At 40.0% G+C, this 20,535-nt stretch overlaps 1 protein-coding gene across 1 annotated transcript; it reads left to right on the forward strand.

The window, feature by feature from the left end:
* The first annotated feature begins 378 nt into the window (after nt 1-378).
* Nucleotides 379-20,038, forward strand: brinp3b (bone morphogenetic protein/retinoic acid inducible neural-specific 3b). The gene is made up of 7 exons (XM_079453209.1): nt 379-652; nt 4,397-4,587; nt 7,926-8,119; nt 11,839-11,944; nt 12,254-12,490; nt 14,076-14,298; nt 18,691-20,038. Exons 1-7 carry the CDS (start codon nt 420-422, stop codon nt 19,805-19,807), a joined length of 2,301 nt encoding a protein of 766 aa, XP_079309335.1. The 5' UTR covers nt 379-419; the 3' UTR covers nt 19,808-20,038.
* The last annotated feature ends 497 nt before the right edge of the window (nt 20,039-20,535 follow it).

The following is a 20,535-nucleotide window of genomic DNA, read 5'->3' on the forward strand; positions in this document are numbered from 1 at the left end:
GACGTTTCAACTGCAAGCACCAAGAACAGCGGAATCTAACGACATTTCCTTCGTACATTAAATACATTTCTGTTATTTTTTCCCACCTCTATGAGATCTGCATCAACTTCTTTCACCGAGCGCGGCGCGAGCATGGATTTAGGAACGCGTGTGCACCTGCTGTCAACCACACCTGAAACAAACAAAACCAAAGCGATCATTTAGACAACAACTTGTGTCTCTTAGGAAACGTTTTGCTTTTCTTTGCCAAGAGGATTTCACAGGTCCACGGGATACCCGAGTTGTGGGATCTTGTCAGGTACCGAACCTTCTTCACAAATCAATGTTGGTATAGTTAACTTGAGATCGACGAAAACATGATGTTTTACCTTGCAGGACAGAACGGGGATCTGAGAGGAGGAAACATGTATGGCTGAAGGATGCGGGCTCGGAGTGTTGGTCTTAGACCGCCTGACCCGATGCTCTTATGGGAGGGGATGGTGATCTGTCTCCGCTGGTGTTGTGTGCTGCTGTCAGTGCTCGTGTATGTGGGCTCCGCTGAACCGATCGACTGGCTCCTGTCCGATAAAGGTCCATTCCACCGATCTCAGGAATTCATTGAGTTCACCGAGCGATACCAGCACGGTTTTACGACCAGATACAAAATATACAGGTACAGACCGTTAAAATAACATTGCGGTAGGGTGAATCTTACTATAACGTAACTCGTTAGTGAGATAAACTCCGTGAAAGTTGTTTACATATGTTGGACTGTCAACGCGTGTGATGTCGCGTCAAAAACTATGTCATATACGTCATGGTTTTAGGAAATACAGTTTAAAACATATGATTTACTTGAGAAAGTCAATTAAACACAGAAACATGAAAACGCTGCTTATTTGACGATACTTTCTAAATCAAAAGCTTGCGTCATATCCTGTCGATAATGGTGCCTATTTTGGTGCCCTTTTTTAATGAAAAACAAACGTGCACGCTTTTATTTTGCATTTACACGGGTTTAAAATGCTTAAATTATGTCTTAAAAGGCTGAAAGCACATTATATTTTTATTACAGTTGTGACTTAAGTCCTGACTGTACAGTTTTAGACTTTGTCAGTGTTGTTCTTTATCAACAGAGATTATGTCATTTTTATATTTGCAGTAAGCCTATTTCCTTTTAATAATAGTTCCTGTATAGTACTGTATCGCTTGCTATCACACCAATGTGGTAGATGTTTGCATTGTTTTCTTAAGTATGGACCTTATCAGAAATTAGACATAAGCAAACAAGTCATTATACAATTGTATATTCCTTAGCTAAGCGAGTAAATGCTATAAACACTTATTCGTAAATACACCTTCACAGATTTCACGGAGCCTTTAAAAGATCTTTCGATTATTCTTGGCTACAGGGTCCACTTGATCTCATCTTCATTTCAGCCTCTGGCTTCTGATTAAAAAATAGCTCATGGCTTTTGATTACATGGTGCCCTCAGGTCTGCACGGAAGGCTCTCGGGCAAAGCAGCACTCATGGCCTCTCTGGTCTGTCTGTGGTGATCAGTGGCTTTAGGTGCTCACTTCTGGTGCTCATCAGAAACCTCATCCGATATTTACACCGTCCCTCCTTGAGTTGATTGGTGATAATGACATTCTCCATTGCCTTTGTGATTGTTCTTTAGATTGGCCTCTTCGTGTGAGTGGTTGGATTGGTTCCCTTGAGTCTTAAACTCTGCCAATAGCAGTGAGAGTTGTGCTTTCATTGCTAATCTCCAAAGGGAGAGTTCTTTGGAGTAATACCTGCTGTGTTTTGTACAGTGTTGAGACTAATGACCTTGTGATGGAGATGGGGAAGGTGGGAAATGGGATAAAAATAATACATATTGATCTGGTGGTGGAGACTTGGAACCTGAGAAGAGGAATTTGTTTTTGCTTGGCATGCAATTTGTTCTCTGCTTGGTAAACAGTAACTTGATTTGTATATAATAAAGCTTAAAATCTAATTTGCCGTTATTTGACAGACTAGTATTAAATGATTCTTTAAAGTACTGTATTAATATTAAAGTTGGAATGTAATGGAGCGAGTGTTACGGTTTCTTATGTCATGATCTTAAAACTGTGCATCTTAGCTGGTTTAATTTAAATGCTGTCAATCGATAAAAAAATGCATCTGATTAATCTCACATTTTTTCTGTGATTGATCGCTCATAACATTAATTAGAATCAGAAGAGCTTTATTGCCAAGTGTGTTTGCACACACAAGGAATTTTCTTTGGGTTGGGAAGCTTCTACAAATCAAATAAAAGACTAACAGAAAATGGGGCATAATAACATATAAGAGACATTGTACATGCCAGGGTAGTATATAGTAGAAAATACATATTAACAGATTGTTGTACACAAGCTGGAAATATAAAATGTTGTAAGTAGAGGTAGTGTTACATAAACGTAGAAATAAATTGTACATATAACAAGGCGCTGTTAATGCACACTATAGGAGTAGTGAAGTGGAATATTCCTATTTTCTAATGTTTTTAAATATACTTTTACATTCTAATAATTTCACATTTTATCTCCAAACTAATGTAGAAACAACAGATTTCTTTAAAAACATAATTTTATGAATTAAAGCCAACATTCTGATATTAGTACTGCAACTGATGTCTCCATTAAATTGATAATTTTTTCTTAACATTAATATTTTAACATTAAAAATACATGTTCAACATTGAAGTACAGTATAACTGAGAGCTATCATGTCTTACATGTTGGACACAGAAATTTAATTAAGTTCTCAAACACTTAACAGTCTGTAATGCTAAATTCAAAATTAAATACTGAAGAATTCTCATTAAAACTACAAAACACATTGAATTCCTATTTTCTTTTGTTCTTTAACTAACATTAATGGCAGAGTCACAGCAGCAGGTTTAAGAATGAGGCCCCTTTAAGATTTGCCACTCTACGCAGATCTGACGCCATTTTCACAACTTTGCTTTCATTTAGGATTTTTTTGAACACGTTGAAATCTGTGCTTACGAAAATGCTAGACAAAACAGGCTTTCTGACATTATCTTGTGTGTTTTTGTTCATTCAAGCACGAACTGGAACTTTACTGATGTGCTGTCCGACAGAGATTCACTGACGCTGAACGCTAATGTTGACTGCCCAGTTAATATATATATATATATAAAACATTATTTTATGCATATATGTGCTTGTGACGCTGTATGTGAAAACCCATCTAAAGCCATTTGTTTGTGATTGACAGATTTTTCATAAAATCATCCTACATAAAGAACATTGTGTAAAATATAATCATGATATCTTTCATATTGAGTAAGGCCATGTAAAAGATTGAAATCATAGTGAAGTTAATCATTAAAATAAAAGTTTGATGCTCCTACTCTACATTATGAGACTTCACAGAAAGGGTCACATATATTATTTTTGAAAAGTTGTATACATAAATAATTTTCCATAACATAGATACACAATGTAAATGTAATGTGGGGTTGTTTAGCATACTAGTATTAAAATATATTTTACAGTATTGTCGATGTCAAGCTTTAAATAGAAGTTTCACTTTCACACAAAGCCATACTGTGTATAATAATGGATGAGAAAAGTGTCACCCAAATCTCTCACAAGTTTTGTGACCGTGTATTTGAAGCACACGAGTGGGATGCTTTGTTTGAAGATAAATCATTTGAGAATTAGCTTCAGGGACTGTACGAAATTCCGTCAGACCTGATTATAACAAAATATCATCAAAACTTTGAATCTCAACTCCCTCGCTCGGTAATGTTGGATGCAAATGTAGTTACAGAAAGAAGATTTGGTTCACAGTACTCATTTCATAGTGGGTGGATGCATTTTAGTTTACTTCCTTTATAGTGTAACAAAAATGTTTTGGTGGGGGATTGTTGTTTTCCTGTGTACGGATGTAATCAGATCAGAGGTTTTAAAAAGAAATGTGATGATCACCAAAATAAACAGCAGACAGTGCACCCTCAGCGAAAACTACAGCTTTGCTTATGTGCGGTTTGCAAATCACAGTTTGAAATGCAGAAGCACAAAACACAGTTTAAAGGAGGATCTGAGCGGATTACATGCTCAGTGCTTTGTATAAATGTGCTTAGATGGTGCACCTGGCTCCCCAGAGGCCCTCGAAGCGAAACACAATGAAATACCACCTATCGTCCTGGCTCCACTGTGGGAGTGCAAAAGAGATTTCTAGAATAGGAATACAGTGAGCAAGCATCTAGAAAGGGAGGCCTGGAGACGAGCCAGATTAAGCTGATGTTTGATAGGACGGCATGAATGTGACTGTAATGAATAATGTGATGGCCAGGTGGGACTCTCTGATTACTTGTGCTTTACTAAGGGCGTCTAACATAAATGATTATGAACTCATAGGGAGTTCGGCCGATGGAAGGTCAACAGCCTTGCTGCGGAGAGGCAAGAAGGCAATGGGGCTGCTGTGCCCTTTGACCCCGACTTCATCCATAACATCAGGCTTCTGGGGAGAAGGCCAAGCTTGCAGAAAATAACTGACAACATCATTAAGAAATACGGGACTCATTTCCTGCTTTCCGCCACTCTGGGAGGTAAGAGAACTTAATTTGAGTACAGTATGTGTGAGCCTGTTGATATTGCTACACAGTAGATTTACATGAATGTCTTGTGTCTGAGTTTGCAAGGACATCTTTATGAAGGTATCGCTGATGTAACATTTTGCATTAGTGAACGTTAAAATTAGTGTCGTCTAACGGATGTGTCGATTATCACTTGACTTTATGGATTAACTCAATGGGTCAGCAAAATGTCCTGTTAAAGTACAATAAAAGAGAACAAACTGCGTAGTTGTTTAAAGTGAACATGAACCCAAAATACAAGACTGGATTCATGTGTCTCAGAGACAAAAATGTGGGATTGTGGGTATTGCACACATTTTGTTTCGCCGGAAAATCTTGAAAACATTTACTACAACATGTAGGTAGAATTTCGTTAGTAATGATAAATAAATTCTTATTTAAAGAATTTGAAAAACTATTGTTTGCATTTATTATAAATGATGCTCGAATGATGGTCAAAATACAACACCTTTGATAAAAGAGTAGAAGCAAATGAAGTGCGTAATGTGTACATAGAGGGTGAAGAGGGTAAAGACTGCTTAAAAAGACTGTCACCATTTCATTATAAATACCTTCTCTAAAGATCCATCTGTGTTATACAAGAATTATGCATATGAACGTCAAAAGAAATGGTAAAAGGACAGTTCACCCAAAGATAAAATTGTTTACTCACCCTCTAGTTGTTCCAAATCTGTATACATTTATTTGTTCTGATGAACACAGAGAAAGATATTTGGAAGAATGTTTGTAACCAAACAGTTCTTGGCCACCATTGATTGATCTGCCAAAAATAACATTATAACTACAAATCATCAGCATATGATTGCCGCCGTGCTGAGAAACAAGAAGCAAAAAGCTATCATGATAACATATGGCTTGTTTATTGGAGTGCAGGGCCTCAAATAGCAATGTTGTCCCAGACCCAGTGACTGGTGGCCCATTAAACATGTTTGTAAAACTGCTATGTAGTCATATTTGATCCCTGTGTGTGTTTGTGTGCACCTTGACAGTGACACAAACATGTTTATAAATGTTCAAAAATTTCTTAATGGGGTTGTTCACTCTCCATTTATTCCCCCCCTTAAATTGTTCCAAATCTGTATAAATTCCGTTGTTCAGTTGAACACAAAGAAAGATATTTGGAAGAATGTTAGCAATTTTCAGTTCTGCGACACTATTCACTACCATAGAAGAAAAACTATGGAACTTTTTACAATTTACAGGGCTCTAGACTGCATCGAAAACGTTTGCAAATGCGATAGTTTTTTTTATAACGTGCGAGGTAAAATTTCACAGGGTCGAATGCCTTGCCAAAGATTTATTCTAACATTTAAAATGGTTTGTGAGTGGTGAATGACGCGCTTGTAAAAAGTGCAGGAAAGAGAAAAAACGCTCTCACGGAACATTGATGTCATATCGTTCTGCACAGCGTGTAATGAAGTCGAACACGTCGGTTTCTGAACTGTCTCTCTCCCTCACACTTTAATCAATAGCGAGGTCAGAAGACAGAACCATGTTTCACGTAGTACATTCTGAGAATATGTTTAACTGAATTACAGTCGGGTGTGAATGTGTTCAAAAACATGTTGCCTTTTCTTTCCTGACAAGTGCTCCACATATGCTGCTTACATTAAGGAAAAATCCTATATCTTTTGCGATGTCCTAACAGCTGTGAAAAACGTCAATGTCTGGTAATGTTGTAACACAAGCATGCTTAATATTATTAACCACTCTTGTTAAATGGTTTAAGTATTTGAAGTTTATTTTTGACAATGTGAACATTAAAGTACATATATAATCATTACTTTTGAGTTTTGAGCTAGCTAGATAAAGGAGGATTAGGAAGAGTGACATGTTATATTTGTGTCAGATCATTTCATAGCCAATATATAACTTGAATTTAAAACTAAATAATAACAACTGTATAAAATAACAAGTACAAAGTTTGTTTGCATTTATTTTGGATTTATTTGGCTCGCGAATATTAAAGTGCAAAGTCTATATCCGAGTATTTTAAAAGACAGAGTGACAAATTAACAGAACGATTCATCAACTGAGGTAATTATGCAAGGTCATAATGATTTTGAAGTTAGTGCAACCCAATGAGAAAGAGTGCAGCTTCAACCGCACCAGTCTACAGCCCTGATTTAGCAAAGCAGACGGTTCTGGAGCACCTTTGACTACCATTGTATTTGTTCCTACTATGATGTCCTGCAAATTCCTAACATTCTTCCAAATATCTTCCTTTGTGTTCAACAGAACTAATACATTAATAAAGGTTTGGAACAACCTGAGGGTGAGTAAATGATGACAGAATTTTCTTTAAATATTAAATATCCAGATAGAACGATACATCTAGAGTTAAAATGCTTGAACAACAAGGAATACATATTAACGTATTAACTTATTTGTTGTGGGTGTAATGTTAGTAGTGGGGTTCCCTGTAGTTCTACAGGTCTCATACAAAAAATGTAACGTAATAATCACATCAGGTCTTGATCAGTGCATGTTATTCTGATGAAAGAAAGATTGTTTTCATAATCTTTCATCAAAATGTAACTATTTGGCATCACATCTGAAACAGCTTTTATCTGAAATCATCAAGGCTGCGCAGTCTGGGAAAATAACATTCTTAAAAAGCTATACGGGCATTTTTGAAATGTATCTCTTTTGCTCTCTGCAGAAGTAAAACTGGTTGCAACTGCCATTTTATGTTGACTTTTTTTCAACATACTTGGAGTTTACAGAGTAAAGATCAAAAGTGTGTGGATGAATACATCACTTTCAATGTTTGTCTAGCTGGTTTTCAGGTTCTTCAGCTCTGAAGACTATTTCATATTTAGATCCACTTCACTGAGAACTCTTTCAATACTCTAATCTTTTATACCCACCCTGCTGAGAGATTGTTTACAGTACACATTTCTTCAAAAGAGATATTCCAAGTCAATATCTTATGCCCTAAATAAACCTCTTTGATGCCATAAAGGCTTCAAGTTGAGATCATTTAAAGCTCCAGCTAATGCTCTGTTAGACACCTTTTGAGTCCAGCATTTATTTTCTGGCATTTATTCTCTCCAAACAAACCCACCAGCTGAGTCAATTGATTTTCGTTGGGTCTCTCTCGCTCTGATATGACGGATACTGTCATCTGTAGCATGCGTGTAATGAGAGCTGACGCATCAGATGGGAGAGACTGCTGGGGATTTGCGGGCCCCTGATGGGCCGGGACACAGCGAACTCATGCTGGAGATGATTAGAGTTGATTAGCTTCTCCAGCTGAGATGATCTTTTTTTGTTTGGCTTTTGATCAGGCGAGGAATCCTTGACGATTTTCGTGGACAAAAGCAAGCTCAGCAGAGGTCAGCTGAATGAAGGTGCTTCCAACAGCACGGCTGGTTCGTTGAACCTTGAAGCCCTCCACCAACTGGCCGCCTCCTATTTCATAGACAGAGACAGCACGCTTCGAAAGCTCCATCACCTCCAGATCGCCTCTACCGCAATTAAGGTACATCTGCCACAAGAAACATTACATCAAGATAAATTATATTATAAATTATTAATAAAAACAAGCAGTGAAATAAACAACTAAAAATAAAGATATTTCTTAGCGTTTAGACATTTCATTTAATGAATATACTGTGGTGTCCAAAAGTAATATTAATATAATATTTGCTTTTAACGTTCCCTCCAGTTAGAATAAACAATCCATAATGGACAAAGCACTCAACTTAAGATATTTTTATTTATTTGTATTTATATTAGTATGTTATTGTACAATAATTGTATTTAATAAAGCATTGAATGGGTCGTGTAACTTTGTCGCATTTAATCTTAGCCAAGGAACAGTTCTTCTGCTGGTAACCCAAAATAATACTGGCTAAACATACTTTTAGCTAATATCATTTACTTGTTATTTATTTTGCTTGTTATCAGAAATAGTCTGCAAGGGACTCTATTCTTTGCGTATGTGTACCGGAAGTGTATGCGCAGTTACGTTTATGTAATTGGTTTGGGACTGTCTATAGCTTTCCTTTCGAATTAGCCACCTCGTAAAATAGTTACAAATTCCCTTGTTTGATTGTACTCCAATGCAACATGCATACAACATTTGTAATGCATCTTTAAAAAAATTTTTATAAAGAGTGTAGAGTTAAATTCTTTAAAGTTGGACATCACTTTTGGCCACAACTACACATTTACTAGTTACAGCATTACAAGTTCTAGAATTTTTTATTGTGTAGAAATTATGAATGTGGGAACCTTCAAATATGGTTGTGGAAAAGTCAAAAAGGTTGAGAATCACTGCTGAAGAAGATTAGTTGAGAATTTATTGGTCCAAATATTTATTGTCCCATATATTTTGTCCCATGGCAATACCAATATTTTTTATATATATTCTTTCATTTTTCTGACAAACAGTGCTGCAGTAAATCAAAAAGGCTGTTAGTCTAGTTTAAATTTAGCTTGTTTTATTTACAACAACAACAACAAAAAAGCACATTGTATACATTTAGAATGTAAACCAGTATCCACTTATGCACTAATGCATCAAAATATTATTGGTATAAAAGCCATATTCTGATACAGTTTAAAGAAAGCCACTGCTGCGCTCTCAACCCTGTGGTACTGATTCAAGGAAACAGGATATGAGATTTAATCCAAAATTATATTCACGTATATACAGCTGCGGGCAATACATACATGGAAACTTCTTCCTGATTACAGCCATTAGCACCTTGGAGGTGATTTTATTATTCAATATGCAGTTATCAGCAGAATAATCTTCCGCCTGCAGCTTTTTAGTACTCTCGATCTCTCTTGCTCAGGTTTTGTTTGCCACCGCCTGGTATTTAAATATTAATCCATACTTAAACCATTGAAGTGCATATGACTCCATATGAATGACCGAAGGTTTTCTTTTGAAAAACTCCTAGGCAACGTCTTAATCCCAGTCGGCAGCGCTACATCCAAAAACGATTCCCTCAGTCAATGCAGTCACATTGACTCATTTACAATCTCAGTCATGCAAACTGTTTTGGGGTTCGTGCCTGGTTGCAGTGAGGATCCTGGGCTAAGTTTCTATTAATGAGGACAAAGCGCCTGTCGGTGTTAGTCACAGCATGCATCACAATGATGAATCCGCTCAGCTTTCAGTTCAGATTCCTTTCTGCATTGACTAATTCAAGTCATTAGTTGCATCTAGCGCTGATGCAGGAAAGCAGATGTATGAAAGATACATGAGAGGGTTAGCAGAGGTGTTAAATGGAGCTAGTTGGGCGATTCTTCAGGGTTGCTCTTATGGATGAGCAGGTGAGGAAAGTATTAGGAGAGTGTTTGAGGGGGGCATAAATTACATGCTTTGATTATGATGCACTGGTGCTGTATTTATTGGCTTCATTAGTTTCGCTGGGTCTTCAGCAAAGAGTCAGATGGCATCGGCAACCGACCTCATTGGCGGGTTGAATAATTATCTGTCTCTACACTCATTCATTGCGCTAAAGCGTCTCTTGAAGAACAATGGTTTGTCTAAGCTTAACAGTTTGGGTTATACTGTATATTTGATTCATTATCAGTATTGATAGTCTTATCAGATGTGTTTTACTGGTGTTTGGGTAAGTTTTACATTTCAACATAGGTGAAAGAATGAAAAGTGGATGTGAAATGCTTACTTTGGCTTTTGTTTTAATTAAAGTGGTAAATCCAGAGAGTGCTTAGAAAAAGACATTAAATACTAGCTTTTGCTGTTTTTATTGTGAATAAAAAGGACACAATGTGAAGCAGAGGGTGCCTTATTGCATTAATAAAATGATATACCACATTATAAAGTCATTTTTAAGTTATAATCATATTCTGTTTTCTATATAATAATTAATCGTGACCATGTCTGTCAAGACATCCTTTTTGGCATTTTGTCGATCTCTTTGTCCAGAATACAATTTTAGGGAGTGTCTAATTTATTTCTTTGATGTACAATTAGATGCAATATGAAACAAAAGGTGTTTTGTTTTTATGGTCTTTCTGGGGACAATGACTTGGCCGGAACCTCAGAGGAAATTTTCAGGATTTAATGAATTTCCCCCAGCAGTATTAACAGAAGCACACAATCCTGCTGTGGGTGTAATGAAGTTGCAAATTTCTCTCTCTCTGTATATCACACACACACAATGCTGATTCTTGCCCTTGACTTTTTGCGTTTAATACTTTTTTATGTTTTTTTCCGCAATTGATCAATTGTCTTGGCTTTGACATAATTTCACTATTTTACTTGCAATGTCCTTGTGTAAAAATCCATAGTGTTATGCTATAGCAAAGAGATGAATGTTTCTGCCTGGGCTGCAAAAAGATAATAAAAATGTATTTTAATTAAATACAGTGATGTTAACCTAATTAGTTTCATGATAAATGAGCAGCAGATGCAGCCCTGCTCTTGCATCATTAGACAAACAGAGGTGGGCCTATACAGCTGTCACCGCTTTTGCAGATGAAAAAAGTTTGACTTTTTTACATTACATCACTTTTTTTTAAATGTAATAATTTAGTTCGTGAGCTGCAGAGTTTCTTCATGAAAAACCTGGGCATTTAAAAATTGTATCTGTTTTTAATTTCCTGGCCTGAAAATGTCATGGAATTAATAAAAACTTAAAACGGCAATATAAATGTTCTCACCTCTAAAAATATTGTATTTGCCAGAAATTGCTTTTTGTAAGTGCAATGTCTAGAAAATAATAAAAAATAATCCTGATAATTATAAGCGAAAAAGAATTATAGAGAAATCTGGAAAAATCATTGGTACATTCTTCACTACATCCTTGAAATCGTTAAAAGGAATAGTTCACCCAGAAAATTCTGTCATAATTTACTCACCCTCTTGTCATTTCTAATAAGTGTGCCTCTACTCCAGAACACAAAAGAAGATATTTTGAAGAATGTTGATAACCAAACAGCGACGATACCCATTCACGTCTAATGTATGGACAAAAAAATCAATGGGTACCATGTTGTTTGATTACCAACATTCTTCAACATATCTTCTTTTGTGTTCTGCAGACGAAGGTTATACAGGTTTGAAATTACATGAGGGTGTATAAATAATGACAGAAGTTTCATTTTTGGGTAAACTATCTCTTTAAGTTGAAAATCCCAACTGGTCAAATGTATTGCTATTTACATTTGCTTAGCCAATTATTTTATTAAACAAAGCCAAAAAAAATGTTCTCTCTCCAGGTAACTGAGACCCGGACCGGCCCTCTGGGCTGCAGTAACTATGACAACCTGGATTCTGTCAGCTCCGTTCTGGTTCACAGCCAGGAAAACAAAGTTCAGTTACAAGGTACAGAAATACATGACCCCAAGCGGCTTCACCGTACGACACTCACCCTCATCACAATGCTAATTCCAGAGTGCTTTGCAGAGGTCGTAGCAGTGTGATGAGCTACACGATCAAAGTGTCGATGCAGGCGTTGTCTAATTAGCCGGCTAATTATACACAAATCTTGACTGTTGATAGTTGACTGTGCTGGCTAATTAGATTAAAGGATTTAGCAACTGACAAGAATGAGGTCCTGTGGACTCAGCTGTGGAAAACCGCGGGCATGTGTGGCCCAACTCACACATTTCCTTCCTGTATTTCTTCCTCTAGGGCTGCAGGCCATTCTGCCTAGTTATTTAAGGAACGGCTTTGTTCAGGCCGCCTTAGGATACATAGGGTGCAATGCCGAAGGCCAATTTGTGTGCAAAGACAACGACTGCTGGTGCCATTGCAATGCAGCGTTTCCCCACTGTAACTGCCCCGAGGCTGATATCCGTTCCCATGAGAGCTACCTGGAGCGCATGAGGGAGGCCTGGAGGCAGGAGATCCAGGATTTTCAAAACTCAGGTGCCAAGACATCTTCTTTTCTTTGTTTGTCCTTCTGAATGGTTTCTCTCCTCTTGGCTGCCAGGGATGCAGTCCCAACTAACTAGCTTAACCAACCCAGCTAACCTGGTCCATCCAGCTTCACCATTAAAGGAACGGTTCACCCAAAAATTAAAATTGTCTGCATTTACTCACCTTCAAGTTGTACCAAACCTGTATACATTTTTTTGTTCCGATGAAGACAGAGAAAGATATTTGGAAGAATGCTTGTAACCAACAGTTCTTGGCCACCATTGTCTACCATAGAAGGAAAATTGCTTTATAAAATTCTTTGTTCCATTGAACACAAAAGAAGATATCTTGAAGAATTCAGGCAAGCAAACCATTCTAGGTCTCTTTTTAAAATGATTTATTTATCTTCCATGTGAAAATTTAAGCATATAATGCATGTCACACTAGCTGTTTTACTTGACCACCTTAGCCGTACCATCACATATTAGTGACTGTAAGCAGGTTTCATTCACGCACACACAGCTACTCATTTGTTTTTTCATGTCACAGACACTCGATGGTAGTCCAAACCATTGCAGTCTAGATGTCCTTCCAGTTTTCTTCACACCTCTGCCTCACTTTCGATATCAACATGGCAGCAGAGTGAAATCCGTCTATGGTGGCAGTGGAGTAAATGATGATATGTTTGGGTGAACTGTCTTTTTCAGACCACACTGATACACCATCTTAACCCATATTTTTAATGGTGAAGGTCATGACTCTGCTGGTCAATCATCTAGACCTGCATAAACCAACCTAAACCAACCTGAAGAATTTTGGATTTGTATGTTGATTCGAGTTAGTCTTTTCTAAAGGGGCTCTAAGCAGCGTGAGGTGCTCAAATGACTCAACACTGACTCATAATTCTCCGTATTAGTCATTTAAGATGTAATATAAGATAAAAAATTATTCTTTTCACTGTGTGCATGTGTTTCCTCAGAGTGTCATGGCAATACTATTTTACAAGATGGCTTATAATGTACGATTTCATTCATATGATTTGGGGATGTCAGATTTAAGGGTGGGGTAAGGGGTGTGGCTTCATTATTATTGTACAGTAATTGGGCATTACCAATGCAATTTTACAGGAATTTGTAACTATTTTCGGAGGTGGCTAATTCGGATTATATTTTACGTTCTAATTTATACGTTCTAGTATGATTTGCTTTTGTGCCAGTGAAGTCAGGTTAAGTGGTGGGGTTAGGGGGTGGGCTTTACTATTGTGTTTTTCTAATGATTTGAGGTTTTTGTTTGATTCACATCGTGCAAATTAACCACCTCGTAAAATACGACCAAATTCCCACGAGATCAGGTTGAAACTGCTGTGTTTGTTCTGCTGTAGAATCTGAGCCTTTTTGTGGCAAATTAGTCAAAAGCTGCTGTTGTGTAGCTTGTGCTACGCTTTTTACGCTTCATTTCAACACAGAGTTAGTTGGTTTATGTTCTATTATAATTGGCTTCCTACAACACTGTTGCTAATTTATTGTGAGTGACAGCTTCATTTTGAAACTCTTCACAAAAAACCTGTGTTAATTCGAGTCTACTCTTTCATTAGATGAGTTTCAGAGCTTCATTGCTAAATTGCCAACGCAGTGCGCTCTTAACTCATCACACATTCAGCAGCTGTGGAGGACAGACAGCACACTACAACAGCGCTACAGGCAGCTAGAATCCCAGCTTAACCTCCTGCTCACCAAGACACGTCGAACCGCTAACAAGCTCTTCAGCCTCAGCAAAAGATGCCGCACTCAGCCTAAAATAGTCTCTCTGAGGGAGAGGTAAGAGGTATTTATACACACATTAAACTTGTGAAACCCAACTTTTTGATTGTATAATTATGCAAGTCATGCAAATGAAGCTACATGAAATGTTGCAGTGATTGAGTCTATAAGGAATTCTGGGTATTTCTGCATCCTTTAATGCAATAAAGTTTCAGATTGATTTGTGTTTTTGCATAATTATTCAAATGATTGAAAAAAACACAAGTAGGCCTGGTCTATTTACCATCTGACTTGTTTCTACTATAGTGATGCTCAGACTTTGTGGCTTATTTGCATTTTTAGCATCTCAACAGTTTATCATAAAATCTGTTGTCAAAGGTCTCTGTCTTTCAATAACAGAGCCAGATTACTTACAGTATTGTAAAAAGGTCCAGCTCTATATATGTCCAGTTCCATTTAAATCTTAAAAGTCCTTTGATGTGATCTTTGGAATTTTTGCATCCATCCATCCATCCATTTTCTTCCGCTTTATCCGGGGCCGGTTCGCGGGGGCAGCAGTCTAAGTAGAGATGCCCAGACATCCCTCACCCTAGACACTTCCTCTAGCTCTTCCGGGGGGACACCGAGGCGTTCCCAGGCCAGCCGAGAGACATAGTCCCACCAGCGTGTCCTAGGTCTTCCCCGGGGTCTCCTCCCGGTCGGACGGGCCCGGAACACCTTCCGGGGAAGGCGTCCAGGAGGCATTCGGAACAGATGCCCAAGCCACCTCAGCTGACCCCTCTCGATGTGGAGGAGCAGTGGCTCTACTCCGAGCTCCTCCCGGGTGACCGAGCTTTTCACCCTATCTCTAAGGGATCCCCCAGCCACCCTGCGGAGGAAGCTCATTTCGGGCCTGTATCCGGGATCTTGTCCTTTCGGTCATGACCCAAAGCTCATGGCCATAGGTGAGAGTAGGAACGTAGATTGACCGGTAAATCGAGAGCTTCGCCTTGCGGCTCAGCTCTTTCTTCACCACGACAGACCGGTACATCGACCGCATTACTGCAGAAGCTGCACCGATCCGTCTGTAAATCTCCCGTTCCATCCTTCCCTCACTCGTGAACAAGACCCCAAGATACTTAAACTCCTCCACTTGAGTCAGGAACTCTTCACCAACCTGAAGTGGGCAAGCCACCCTTTTCAGACTGAGGACCATGGCCTCGGATTTGGAGGTACTGATTTTCATTCCAGCCGCTTCACACTCGGCTGTAAACCGTCCCAGTGCATGCTGAAGGTCCTGGCTTGAAGGGGCCAACACGACAACATCATCCGCAAATAGCAGAGACGAAATCGTGTGGTCCCCAAACCTGACACCCTCCGGCCCCTGGCTGCGCCTAGAAATTCTGTCCATAAAAATTACAAACAGAACCAGCGACAAAGGGCAGCCCTGCCGGAGTCCGACATTCACTGGGAACAAGTCCGACTTACTGCCGGCAATGCGAACCAAGCTCCTGCTTCGGTCGTACAGGGACCTGACAGCCCTTAGCAAAGGACCACCGACCCCATACTCCCGAAGCACCCTCCACAGGACGCCGCGAGGGACACAGTCGAATGCCTTCTCCAAATCCACAAAACACATGTGGATAGGTTGGGCAAACTCCCATGAACCCTCCAGCACTCTGTAGAGGGTGTAGAGCTGGTCCAGCGTTCCACGGCCCGGACGAAAACCACACTGTTCCTCCTGAATCCGAGGTTCTACTATCGGCCGTATTCTCCTTTCCAGTACACTGGCATAGACTTTCCCGGGGAGGCTGAGAAGTATGATCCCCCTGTAGTTGGAACACACCCTCCGGTCCCCCTTCTTAAAAAGAAGGACCACTACCCCGGTTTGCCATCCCAGACAGCCCCACAACATCCTGAGACTTGAGGTACTCAGGGCGAATCTCATCCACCCCCGGAGCCTTGCCACTGAGTTTCTTGACTACCTCAGTGACTTCGGCTTGGGTGATGGACGAGTCCACCTCTGAGCCCTCGGCCTCTGCTTCCTCAGTGGAAGACGTGACGGTGGGATTGAGGAGATCCTTGACGAACTCCTTCCACCGTCTGACGACATCCCCTGTTGAGGTCAACAGCTTCCCACCTCTACTGTAAACAGTGTTGGTAGGGCACTGTTTCCCTCTCCTGAGGCACCGGACAGTTTGCCAGAATCTCTTCGAGGCCAGTCGATAGTCCTTTTCCATGGCCTCACCAAACTCCTCTCAGGCCCGAGTTTTTGCCTCCACAACCACCCGGGCAGCAGTCCGCTTGGCCTGCCGGTACCCGTCAGCTGCCTCAGGAGTCCCACAAGCCAACCAGGCCCGATAGGACTCCTTCTTCAGCTTGACGGTTTCCCTTACTTCCGGTGTCCACCACCGGGTTCGGGTATTCCTGCCTCGACAGGCAACGGAGACCTTACGGCCACAGCTCCGAGCGGCCGCTTCGACAATGGAGGTGGAGAACATGGTCCACTCGGACGCAATGTCTCCAGCATCCCTCGGGATCCGGTTGAAGCTCTGCCAGAGGTGGGAGTTAAAGATCTCTCTGACAGGAGACTCGGCCAGGCGTTCCCAGCAGACCCTTACAGTACGTTTGGGTCTGATGAGTCTGTCAAGCCTCTCTTGCCATCGGATCCAACTCACCACCAGGTGGTGATCAGTTGACAGCTCCGCCCCTCTCTTAACCCGAGTGTCCAGAACATACGGTCACAGGTCAGATGAAACGACCACAAAGTCGATCATCGACCTGCGGCCTAGGGTTTCCTGGTGTCACGTGTACTGATGGACACCCTTATGCTTGAACATGGTGTTTGTTATAGACAAACTGTGACTAGCACAGAAGTCCAATAACTGAACACAGCTCAGGTTCAGATCAGGGGGGCCGTTCCTCCCAATCACTCCCCTCCAGGTGTCACTGTCGTTGCCCACATGGGCGTTGAAGTCCCCCAGTAGGACAATGGAGTCCCCGATCGGAGCACTTTCCAGCACCCCTCCCAGAGACTCCAAGAAGGTTGGGTACTCTACACTGCCGTTTGGCCCGTAGGCACAAACAACAGTGAGAGACCTAACCCCGACCCATAGGCGCAGGGAAACGACCCTCTCGTTCACCGGGGGAAAACTCCAACACATGGCGGGAGAGCTGGGGGGCTATAAGCAAATCCACTCTTAGTCTGACCCATCGCCTCGGACCTGTTTGCCTTGGGAGACCCTACCAGGGGCATATAGCCCCAAACAACATAGCTCCTGGGGTCACTCGTGTACTCAAACCCCTAAACCACGTTAAGGTGGTGGTTCAAGGAAGGGTGGAATTTTTGCATCTATTACCAGTAATTGTTCCAGCATATTCATTCCATTACATTAATTTGATTTCATTTTATCACAAATATATATATAGATATGTATATTATACACACAGTATATACTATATCATAATTTTTCAAAACAGCTGATTTGCACTGTTAAAGAGACGAGGAAAAAATTTACTGATACTGCCAGAACACGAAGCAGTGCAGTCAAAATACATGCGAAACAACTGTTATAAAAAGACAATACATATTTCTTTATAAATAGCCCTATTACTGCAGATAGAATTTTTACACTGCAAACTCAATAATTATTTAAAACAGCCAGTAATATCTCTGAATAGATGGGGACCTCAAGAAGCTACTTGATGAAATGCCAAGAAAATGTTTACAGATTCTAGACAAAGGATGACTACACTGAGGATGGAAAAATACAACATCGTTTTCGATTTATTTAAATGTAACGCTATTAAACTGTAGATGGCATTACTATTAATATACTTCATTTATTTAGCAGACACTTTAAATAAGGAAACATCTCAAGCAATTTGCTCTAAAAAGTCAACAGTAAAACATTATACACAATGCAAAGTTCATAGTACCAGCTTAATTAATATGCAAGCTAGATCAGGAAATTCGTAAAAGTAATCGATTAACATGGATACATAAATAAAATCTACATTGAGTCCTCTTGAGCATTGAATAAGTAAATCCTGAACAGTATTGTTTTTCTCTGGAGTCTCTACAAACACTTGAAGGAACATTTGTTTGTGGTATTTGATTAGAAAGTCCAATCGTCTCTCTACGACTGACCTCCAAATGAGTGTAGAAGACTAATGGCTAATCTATTGTTTAACCACCCACTCCAGCCTCTGAGGCTATTGCTGCACTAATGCATTACTTCTATCCTAGCCATGCTTTCCAATGCAGTATTAGCAGAGCTCAATGTTGAAAAGCAATTAGCAACAACAAAGCTTGTTAAACAAAGCTGTTTATTGGCAGTGGGTATATAATTTGTTTTTTGCAAATCATTAGGTTATGATCTGCAATTATTTGCATACATTACAATCCAGAAAATTGCTGTTTTGTCTTGTCCCCTCAAATTGTTTATTTTCTCGCTATTATGTTTTTAGGGCCTTGAGTTACTGGCTCAAATTCACACTCTCCGTCCTGTACTGCAGTGAGAATAACCAACTTGGATTTTACATAGAGGAACTGCGGAACTGTGCCTGTCCGTACGAATATCCCTCGTGTCATGCTGTCATTCCTTGCGAAGTGGGAGGCGGCCCCCGTTGCGCATCTTGCTCCGCGGACAACCGCACGCGTTGCTCTGCCTGCAATCTGGGTTACGTGCTCAGTCATGGAGTTTGCAAATACGCCGTACCCAATCCAACAGACCATTACCTTGGTTTCGAGACGGACTTGCAGGACCTGGAGCTGCGCTACTTGCTGCAGCACCATGACGGCCGCATAGCCGCCCACGCCCTCTTTGTTAGTAACGATGTACGCCTCAATGTTTGGTTTGACCCCTCCTGGAGGAAAAGGATGCTGCTTACGCTCAAGAGCAACAAGTTCAAATCCAATCGCGTACACATGCTCCTTGGTATCTCGCTGCAAATATGCATGACCAGGAACTCCACTTTTGAGCCTGTGCTGTCCATCTACGTCAACCCGTTCGGCGGCAGCCATTCGGAAAGCTGGACCATGCCCATCAATCAAAACGGTTACCCGGACTGGGAAAAAAACAAACTGGATGTTCCTATGGATTGCTACAACTGGACTTTGACGTTAGGCAACCGGTGGAAGAGCTTTTTCGAGACGGTTCACTTCTACCTGAGGAGTCGCGTTCGAAGTGACTCCTCTCAGGGAAACGATACAGTCTTCATCGAGCCTCTAGAGGTCGCAGATCCTACTCAGAACTTTGGATACATGAAGATCAACAGTATGCAGTTGTTTGGTTACAGCATGCACTTTGATCCTGAAGCTATCCAGGACCTCATCCTGCAGTTGGACTATCCATACACTCAGGGTTCTCAAGACTCTGCTCTTCTGCAACTAATGGAGATCCGATATCGGGTCAATAAACTTTCTCCTCCTGGTCCACTGCCTTTAGATTTGTTCTCGTGCCTGCTTCGACACAGACTGAAACTCTCCAGCCCTGAGGTACAGAGAATACTTTCCACACTGCAGACTTTTAGTGCCAAACAGCCCTTCTACAAAGAGTACGAAGCTGCAAAACTTTGTAGTTAAAAAGCAAACCAATTTATTTTTGCCAGTGATGTTCGGCTTTACTGACTGCAAAACGACAGAGCCGTATATGAGAAAATCATTGTCGTCGGTGTTTGATAATAATTCATTCCTCTTCATAGACATGTTATATATTTGATGTCTATGGTTCAAATGGTAGTTGAGATGAAACAAAGTTTTGCACAATTTTATCAACTCTGCCATGTTTTAATTAAATAAAATAGTCAAAATGTGTTATTATGTGTTTTTGTAGCGCATTCTGGCTGGGGTTGGCTGGCTTCCAACTCTGTAATTGCTTATTGTTTATCTGAAGTATAAACGGAGTATAAAAGTGAACAAATTTGAACTTTTTACAGAACATGTCATGAGCATGTCAAGGTCATTTCACCCCAAAGTTAAAAGAAAGTAATAAATCCTTGCCGTTGGCCTTGAAGCACTTGAAAACACAGCTTTTTTCCGTCTTAATGTAACAGGTTAATTTATGATGAACTAACCAATAGAAATGGTTAAAGTATTAATTATTTTTCCATTTGAAATCTTGTATTAGGATAGTTAAGAAATTATAAATGCGTCCTATGGTGTGACAACAAAAAACTTACAATGAAAAGAAATCTCTCTTATGCTATTTTAAATGATAAATATTTATTAAATAATATATTATGAACAGTTTTCTAAAACAATTCTAAATGTTTGCATTGTCACACCACAGGACACTGTATATTTGTCAACTA

The sequence above is a fragment of the Barbatula barbatula genome (genome assembly GCF_947034865.1).
Source record: "Barbatula barbatula genome assembly, chromosome: 3".
Taxonomy (NCBI): domain Eukaryota; kingdom Metazoa; phylum Chordata; class Actinopteri; order Cypriniformes; family Nemacheilidae; genus Barbatula; species Barbatula barbatula.

Bases quoted from the DNA above. Each gene is read 5' to 3' on its own strand.
- brinp3b (XM_079453209.1), top strand. From the start codon at position 420: ATGCGGGCTCGGAGTGTTGGTCTTAGACCGCCTGACCCGATGCTCTTA. The intron at 4,588-7,925 runs GTAAGAGAACTT...GCTTTTGATCAG, and splicing joins GCTTTCCGCCACTCTGGGAG to GCGAGGAATCCTTGACGATT. The intron at 11,945-12,253 runs GTACAGAAATAC...TTCTTCCTCTAG, and splicing joins AAACAAAGTTCAGTTACAAG to GGCTGCAGGCCATTCTGCCT.